The sequence below is a fragment of the Dermatophagoides pteronyssinus genome, unplaced genomic scaffold, assembly GCF_027571235.1.
Source record: "Dermatophagoides pteronyssinus isolate colony J.1.1.1.1 unplaced genomic scaffold, Derpt_VIB-CSIC_2022.12 sq0122, whole genome shotgun sequence".
NCBI classification, from domain to species: domain Eukaryota; kingdom Metazoa; phylum Arthropoda; class Arachnida; order Sarcoptiformes; family Pyroglyphidae; genus Dermatophagoides; species Dermatophagoides pteronyssinus.
The window spans coordinates 1-10108 of record NW_027461607.1 but is presented as its reverse complement, the minus strand read 5'-3'; the positions used below and the strand labels follow the sequence as shown (position 1 = coordinate 10108).

At 33.5% G+C, this 10108-nt stretch overlaps 1 protein-coding gene across 1 annotated transcript; it reads right to left on the bottom strand.

The window, feature by feature from the left end:
- Nucleotides 1-1810: 1810 nt before the first annotated feature.
- On the bottom strand, nt 1811-7655 carry LOC113792295 (uncharacterized). The gene has a single exon (XM_027342211.2). The coding sequence runs from the start codon at nt 7231-7233 to the stop codon at nt 2116-2118; it is 5118 nt and encodes a 1705-aa protein (XP_027198012.2). The 5' UTR covers nt 7234-7655; the 3' UTR covers nt 1811-2115.
- Between the last annotated feature and the right edge of the window lie 2453 nt (nt 7656-10108).

Here is a 10108-nt window from a genome sequence, read left to right as displayed (position 1 = left end):
AAAAAACAAAAACAAAAAAACATCCATTCATTTTCATCAGTCAGTTGACCTTTCTCCTTCATCTCTTTTTTTTTGTTGTTGTTGTTAAATTCTGCCTTGTGTGTGTGTGTCCAAATAATATTCTAATCGACAGATTGATTTCTTGCTTTTTTTTTGGCTGCTTGTCATTGATATTTATTTATTTATTATTTCTGCTGCTGGCTTGGACCAACAACCAGTGTCGACTATCACAGAGAAGAATGATGCAAACATCGAGAGAGGGAGAGAGAGAGAGAGAACAAATGATCTTTGGTTTCTGATGCTGTTGCTGTTGTTGTTGTCGTTGCATCCCTTGCGACCCGAATTTTTATTCTCCTTCTTCATCACCATATACGAACCAGAGAAAAAAAAATATTTCTTGCTCCAAAATGATGATGGCCATTAGCAGCATTCTCAACCGAAAAATAATATGCATATGGTTGGTCTAAATTCAACACACACACCAAGAGAGAGAGAGAAATATTATGCAATAAATTCCTAATACTATGCATATTATAATATTTTGGGTTTTCATTCATTCATTCATTTGGTCGGTCGGACGATGTGTATGTTTGTTTGTGTGTGTGTGTGGATGCCAATAAATCATCGCCTTTTGACTTAAATACAAACATGCATATTGTATGTATTGCATAACACCAACAACAACACAACACTCAACATAAAAAAAAACCTAATATGATTTAGTTTGGTCGAGGTTTCTTCTTAATAAAATATGCCGATAATTTATTTTTTTGCTGAAACCCGAATAAAGAGAGAGAGAGAGAGAGAGAGAGAGAGAGAGAGAGAGAGAGAGAGAGAGAGAGAGAGAGAGAGAGAGAGAGAGAGAGAGAGAGAGAGAGATGATGTTGGTCAAATTATTTTATATGTATGAAAATCATCATCATCATCATCATCCAAATATTTTAATGGAATTCCCGGAAACTATTTCTCTTCTCTTCTTTTTTGATTTATATTTTATAGGAAAAAATAAGGGAAAATTTTCCTGGAAAAACGAAAATTTCTTTTTCCGGCAATTTTTCCCACACACACACAGAAAAAAATCAATTGATTTCTCTTCATATATTCATCATTCACAATGAGAGAAAAAAAAGTCAAACAAAATTTGTTTGTTTGACGATTTGATGATGATGATGTTTGTGAATGAAGAAAAAACTAAACTTTAAACAAATAGGAAATTATCAATTCATTCATCACTGCGCAGTACGGAAAAAAATATTGATAACTTCTGTTTGATTTACATGAATTTTTTTTGTTCCATAATTCAGTCACGATTCTGATTTGCATTGATGAAAAAACCCCGAAATATCAATTCAAACAAAACTGAAAGAAAACCGACAGAAATCAAATCACCAAAAACAAAAGCAAAAATCAATTAAATCAATTGGCTTTTGTTGAATGATTGGATGATGGTAGTATGCTTGAAACAATTAATCTAATAAAAGATTCAAACCAAAAATTTTCAAAAACCAAAAAAAAACATTGAGATTCTCGTTCCCATTTTTTTCAAAGTAAAATTTCTCCTTTGTTCACCTATCATCATTATTATTCTGTATACAGAATATTCTGTCATTTCAACTACAACAACAACAGAAAAGATTTCAATACCCATTACATATTGGTTTTTTTTGATTAAAATCAATCATCCATTTACATTTTCCATAACAAAAGTGATAATAAAAATTAACAATACTGCTGATGGTCGATCAAGCATAGATCCATTCATTTCATTTCATTTCATTTTTGTTCCAACAAAAATGATGAAAATAGCCGTCTGGATAAAAATTTATAATGATTTTATTGACATAATTGGGTTTGTAACATAGTTTACAAAGAATGAATGATAAAGAACAATGTTTGAGTCATAATACTGAAACAAAACATTGTGATCAAAATATTAATGAAATATATGATGATTGTTAAGCGTGTTGTAGCTCGCTTTTATATGTTTTTCTAAAAACCGTTGAAAAATTCGTTTTTTTATGGGCGGTCTTTATTATGTCGCGTGTTTTATTCGTATTTTGACAGTTGAAGATCTTTATCGCGAAAACGGTTGACATTTCTTCGCGCGTTTCTGTTTCACATTTCGCACCAATTTCTCCCCCCTTCGAGTGGGTATATATCTCGATTGTTTCTTGTCATGATATCATCGCCAACCTGGACACGATAAGTGCGAATTATTCCATTAGTATCCGGTATTGTTTCAACAATTTTTCCTGTTGGCCATTTTTCTTTTCCATAGCGACTATCTTTTATCAATACATAATCGCCGACTTTGGAATGTTCATACTTTGTTGAAAATTTATGAAAATTACGTAGTTGTTTAAGATACAAATCTAACCAGACTTTCCAGGCAGAATTTATATCACGTTGTTTACTTCTCCATTCGGTCAAGAGGTCCATTTTCGTGTCAGATTTGTACGGTGGTTGTGGTGGTCTTCTTATTTCTGCTCCATAAATTAGTTTATTAGGCGTTAGAATCGTATTGTCGATCGATGCTATCGGTCTCGAATTGATGATAGCTGCCAATTCATATAATATTGTACGGAAATTTTCCGCAGTTAAATCTTTTCGCCATACAATTCCGTACAACGCACGTTTTGTAGATTTAATTAATGCTTCCCATGCACCACCACGATGAGGACTATAAGGTGTTGTAAAGTGCCATTCGATTTTGATCTGATTCAAACAACTGTTTAATAGTTTGCCTAGCTTTTTAAAATTTGATCCGTTATCTGAATATATTACAGATGGACATCCACGAATGGCGGCGAAATTTCGTAACGCTTTTAATACTTCGGATGATGAACAATCATCTACCGGTTCAAGGTGTATGGCTCTGGATGCGAAGCAAGTAAACAGTAGTCCATACAATTTGTTTGGATGGCGAATTTCAAACATATCAATGCCCGTTGTATTGAATGGAACACTCCTTGTAACTCGACTTGCCGGTGGTGTTCCAAGAAATGCTTCTAATGGTTTTGCTCTGATTGTTTGACATATTGGACATTTATTGATCATTTTTTTGATAATTTGACGAAGTTTTGGTGTAAAGTATGTTTCCCGGAATTCGCACATTGTTCGATATAATGATCCATGGCCAATGTTCTGATGAATTTTAGTCACCAATGCTTCTAAAAACGAACTTTTAGGAATGAAGATTGGATTTTTGCAATCAAAATCAAGATCTGAATTATCCAATCTTGTATTGCACCGAATTACACAATTATCGTCCAAATAAACGTTTGGAAATTTGTTGATTTCGTCTATGAAATATTGTTGATTCAAACGTATTAACATTGTTAATGGGTCTAAAGATTGATCCGTTATACGACTGATATGTTGCTTTGCCAAATCAATCCATTGTTCATAAGTAAGCGATTGATTAATAATGATATCACTTTGTATTTTGTTTGATATGTTGATAATAAGAGATGAACAACGATTTGTTTTACGATAGATTTCTTGCAATAATTCAATATCGAGCACCTGAATATTCATCAATTGTTCAGGACTAGCACCTCGAGTTAAAAAATCACTCGGGTTTCTTTTACCGGCTACCCAATGAATTGCATCGATTTTATTTCGAATATTATAAAGATGCACGGCAACACATTGAGGATATTTGTTGATATCATTAGTCAATCGTTGAACATTTACTTTTGAATCGGAAACAAGGATGGTTTTGTTGATTTGTATCATTGATTTGAACGCGTTACCAATGCTGGCACCCTTTGATAAAGCCAACAATTCACCAGTGACTGTTTTTCTTGGTTTCAACAATTTTGACTTTCCATAAATATATCTGGCTTCGGATCCATTGCTAAGATATACAGCCACTCCAATTGCGATGTTGCTTGCATCACAAAAGATAATGAGATCATAATTTGATGATGGTGAATTAAACAATTTTCGTGATAATTTGATATTTTTTAATTCTTTGATTTCATTCAAAATTGTTACTGCATTGCCATGAAGTTTGGGAGTTAATACATCATCCCAATCAATTTTTCTCGTCCATAAATCACTAATGAAGAATTTTAGTCGCAATACTGTTGGTAGAATTAATCCCATTGGATCATAGACTGACCCTATGATTCCCAATAAATAACGTTTAGTTATGTCAGCGGATAGGTCAATTGATGGTATCACTATTTGAATGTTGTCGTCGACTTTGTTCCAAATGATGCCGAGGACTTTACTTTCACCTAATCCATCTGACCATTGTTTATCGAGTTGAGGATCAGAACACTGCCATTTCCGCAATACCATTGACGCTTCTTTAAAGATGTTTGTGGAAACCTCATGGAAATCAATGGCTTCCTGAATGGTATTAACTGAACTTACTAGATCATCAACGTAAAGACTTGATTGAATTCCTGAAACTATTTCTGGAAATTCACGTACATATTTTTCGATATGATGATTAATAACAATATTTAACAAAAAGGGTGATGATGTTAATCCAAATGGCAATCTTAAAAATTTATAGCACACTAGTTGATTATTTTCTTTCCAAAGAAATTTAACGTATTTTTGATGATCTTTTTGAATGTATACACAATGAAAAGCAGCTTTAATATCAGCTACTAATGCAATTTGTTTGAGACGGAACTGTAGTAGTGATTTCGGTAGACTCCATGTTGTTACGCCTTTGAATAATGCTTGATTTAAACTGTTGATGCCATTTGATGCATTAAAAACTAAACGTTTTTTAGTTGTTGTTTTTTCGGATGTTGCTTTACGGGTGACTACATTATGTGGCATATGATATCCAGAATTTGGGATAATTTCAGTAGGTTGCACAATATTATCTTTTACGAGATCCTGAATGAGATCGTTGTATTCGCTGTAGTCTGAATCACGCATAGATGATACTTTTGAAAGCAACATTCGTTTAGCATTGTTGAAATTTGGGTTGATATCGTTGTTGTTGATGATAGGAAACTTTATTTCGTAAATCTTTCCAATATCGTTGTATATGAGATTGTTGTTGACAAAGTTGGTGACAAACTCACGCATTGCTTTATCATCTTCAGGATTGATCATTGAATCGATAGGGAGATCATGGTTTTCGGTAAGACACCCGACTACCATTGATTGAGCATCATCGGTCTGACCATGAACGATATAACCGAGAGATGTTTTTCCAATTATTAAAGAACCGAAATTCTTATCCATTGCAAGAACTTTAAGACGATTGATGTCGCTGTTGCCAAATAGTATATCTGTTGGAATATTTTCGTCGTTAAAGTCGATATTGAATACTTTATTAACGTAGCTTTGAATCATTGTCGGTAATACGTTGAATTTAAAATGACATACTGTATCATCAATGATTAATTTAAATTCTGTGATATTACCATCACGATCAGGTAATTTTATAATTGTGAAATGATGACCAATAAGACGTCCAGGATTGCCACCATACCCGTTAATTCGAATGGGTACAGTTTTGAATTTTGGTAAATTTAATAATTTCACCAACTTGTTAGAGATAAAAGATAATTCAGATCCACCATCGAAAATTACGCGGGTTTTGATGTTGTTGATTTTTGTTGTCAACGTTTGTAAATATTGAGATGAACCACCGGTTTTTGCTAAAGCTGTATTAACCGATTGATTTTCAATATTTGTTTCTGTTGATGGATTCGATGACGTTGCTGATTGTGAAGTACCAAACGAAGATGATGACGATGCGATAGCGACAGAAGCTGATGATGAATCGACTGATGATGATGATGTACTTGCTGTAGTATTTTGACCAGAACGACAAAGGAAAGTAACATGATTTCCTTTACATTTGAAACATGTATAATTCTTCATACATTCTCGGGTTCCGTGACCCTTACCGGCACATTTGAAACACCTCTTTTCTTTCCTCAATACTTCATATTTATCATTGACCGACGTTGGACACATACTATGACGATGACTTTGATGACAAAAAATACATGTTAATTTGGTTTCAAAAGACGATGAAGTGACAAGAGCTTTACGTGTCTCAACTGGACGATTGATTTTATTGATGGCGCTATTTGTGGCCACTTGGTTGATTAACATATCAGTAGTGGTAATCTTACGAAAGTACTCTTCAACGTTAGCCAGTGTCAAATATTCTTGATCGTTTGAATTATCAGCTTGCTGAAAAGCCCGCCGTCTATGCTCGACATCCATTTTATGTAACACATGACTGAGGATAGTACGGGCATCGCCCTCATTAAGTTTCACCGATCGGACATTCAGCAATAAATCATAGTATTTGGTATATATGGTCGGACTAGCATCCAAGCGAAGAAAAGGCAATGAAAAGATTTTACTTGTTAACTCCTTGATGATGATTGCAGGTGAACCATAAAACTTTTCCAGTATGCTGAATATAGTCGAGAAATTCGGATTTTCTCGTTGATCCCTTATTCGTGATTGTGCTTCTAACGGTAATGCATTGAAAAGACGTCGAAATTTAGATCTTGCCGTTGGGATCAAAGTATTGTTAACAATTAATTCAAGGGCAGCATCCTTGAATTCCGGCCATTGAATTGCTGAACCATTAAACTTTGGCATATCTTCAGCTTTAATTTTCATTGGCTGACCGTGATTCAAAACGTTGTTGATTGGTGGATATTGATTTGTCGTTACTGGCATTACTTGAGGTAGTGGTTGAACGTTATGTGAAATACCTTCTGACGGTATAGCTTGTGATGGTATATTCGAACCCACATTAACAGGACCTAAATTGTTCATCGGTGTTGATGTGCGAAAAGATTCGTTACTTTCTTCATGAATATTGAACGATGGTGATTGAATTTCCGATGATTCAAGTTTCGACTGAATATTAAGAATAACAGTTGACATTCCAGGGAAGATATCGATCATTTTGTTCAGTTCGTAGAACAAAGTTTGACAATGCTTAATTGTTGTATAAGGCAAAGAATTAGAAGACAATTTAGTATCAATATTTACATAAAGAGTCATAAATCTGAACATCGATTCAATTTTGTCAGAATAATCGGCGTTGTCAACATGATTATGATCCAAAAGCTCTACCACGATGTCATCGTGATCAGATTTCAACGAAAGCACTTTATCAATTTCGGGTAGAACACCAGTATTCATTTGATTGAACATTTTTGTAATTGCACTACGACAAATTCTTCGTTGTTTCAAAAGATCATCAACAGATAATTCTTCATCCATGATGTACGATATATATTCAAAACGATGAGGCAATGATAGACCAAACGTAAGTGTTATTCAACGGATAAACTGATCGAGGTATATTGACCTTGCGTTCGACGAAAAAATAACTGAACGAAGTATATTGACTTTGCGTTCGATGAAAAATAGCTGAACGAAGTATATTGACTTTGCGTTCGATGAAAAATAGCTGAACGAGGTATGTTGAACCTTGCGATCGACGTAAAGATGAAATAACACAAAATTGGATTTCTAATCAAAATGGATAAAAATTTATAATGATTTTATTGACATAATTGGGTTTGTAACATAGTTTACAAAGAATGAATGATAAAGAACAATGTTTGAGTCATAATACTGAAACAAAACATTGTGATCAAAATATTAATGAAATATATGATGATTGTTAAGCGTGTTGTAGCTCGCTTTTATATGTTTTCTAAAAACCGTTGAAAAATTCGTTTTTTATGGGCGGTCTTTATTATATCGCGTGTTTTATTCGTATTTTGACAGTTGAAGATCTTTATCGCGAAAACGGTTGACATTTCTTCGCGCGTTTCTGTTTCACATTTCGCACCACCGTCTCTCTAATCATTCATTCATTTAATATGAATGGCTGAATGGCTAGCTAAACAAGAATAATGGCTATTTCCACTCATTTCACATTCTCTCTATTCACATTTTTCGAATCAATCGTGTAGAGATTTTTTTATTCTTGTTTCATTGATTATGATGATGATGAACAAGGACAAAGATTTTTCTTTTCATTCCTGATTCTTGATTCTAAACACACACACAAACACACCAATACACATTGTATATGAACAAGAAAGGGAAGTTCATGTAGGAGGGGTGAAAGAAGAAGAAGAAGAAAAAACCTTTGATTAAATTGATTATCTATATACCCAGTACACACAGAATATTTGGATCAAGTGATGATGATGATTATGTAACACCATAGATACACCACATACACACAATGGACTTTTGGATCAAAGAAAGTGTATCAAAAGAAGAATAAAAGTCAATTCATCAAACATACTGATATTGCATAATGAGAGCGAACAAATTAAATCAATTCAATTTCGTTTTTCTTTTTTCCTTCAAATCAGTAACAAGGAAGAATGAAATTCTGATATCAATTGTGTTTCTGGAACACACACACACACAAGCATTCATAATTTTGCAAGTTTGCTTGCTTACATGTCACCATCATGTTTTTTCTACTTTCATTTGCTTGTTTCGCTTTTTCATTTCATTTCTCGCTTTTGCATTCATTTCTTCTTTCTTTCTTGGTTGTAATCACATTTGAATCATTCTCATCACATCATCAACATCAACATTACACACACACGCAGAGAGAATATGTTCTTTTCTTTTGCTTGCTTGCTTGTTTCATTTTCCACATTTTCACAATGGTCTGTACGAGTGATGTATTCTGAAGAACAGAATCGAGAAATTCTGGCTTTTTCCATCATTCAAAGAAGCAAAAGAAAAGGAGTAATAATATTCTGTGAGTGATGACCATTTATTGAAAGATTGATTGATTGATTGGATAAAAGTTTTTATTTAATTTGATTTGATTCTTTGATTTAATTTCTGATTAATTATTCAATAATTGATGAGCAGAACAAACGAAAAAATACGATTCTTTCGATAAAATCCCTCATATATAAAATGCTAAACACGTTTTTCTTTTTCTTTTCATTTTCTGTTTTTCAAATTTTCCTTTCAAACAAACAATTTTCATTTCCAATCAAATTCATAATTTGGGAAAATGATCTAGTCAAACTGAGGAACAAAATTCACAAATGTCTCGACTTCACTAACAACTGGTGCAAAAGTTAAGCTACAAATCAGTCTGCCAAAACCAACGTCTTATATCTTCACAACAACGAAAAATACCAATTCATTTCAACAACACCATCATTCAACCTTCATCAGAGATAAAAATACTTGGAGTCATCATAAGAAATCATCGACACCGCAACAAACTAGACTTCAAAGGCCACGTCAACTACATCATCGCCAAAGGAAACAGACTAAAAATGCAATATATACATACTGCGGAAAACCTGGGGATCGATGCCCAAAAGAATCATCCTACTAAAATCAATGATCAGACCGGCTCTGGCCTATGGCGCGGAAGTGTGGTACCCACACATCACCACTAAGGACGCCAACCGTCTAAATTCCCTGCAATACCAAATAATAAAGAGATGCATATTCGCATACGTCACCACACCATTGTACATAACACATTTGCTTGCCAACATTCCATTATTAACAGACTTTCTTCATACAAAAGTGATACGATTTAACATGATTAAAGACACCAACATACAAGACAGACAATTCTTAAATGAGCTAATCGCTAATGTAACCGAACACCACATAAATACAAAATTCAAATACCTGTTGACTAATTCAAATGTGACATTTAAAAGTTTCTTCGACACAAACATCCCAAAATTCGTAACACCTAACAGATACACTACACCCTTCTTCTCAGGCCATGGTCCTTTTGCTTACTATCTACACAAAATCAACATAAACACACACCCATGTTGCCAATGTGGAGAAGAAGAAACATCATTACACACAATCTTTTGTCCTTTAAACACAAACATTACATCAAAATATTTTCCACATGATACATCCACAACAAAATTCACAGAATCAAAACAAAATATAAAATTTACTAGAATGTGCAAAGAACTGTATTTCAAACAAATCATGATACACAACACAACTTACACACATGTAAATACATAACACTTTTTACACTTTACATTTATTTTATACTTTATTTTATTTTACTTAAATAGTGCAAATATCTTCGGATAGCGCACAGTAATAAATATTATTATTATTA

Coding starts and splice junctions, on each gene's coding strand:
- LOC113792295 (XM_027342211.2), bottom strand. CDS start 7,233: ATGGATGAAGAATTATCTGTTGATGATCTTTTGAAACAACGAAGAATT.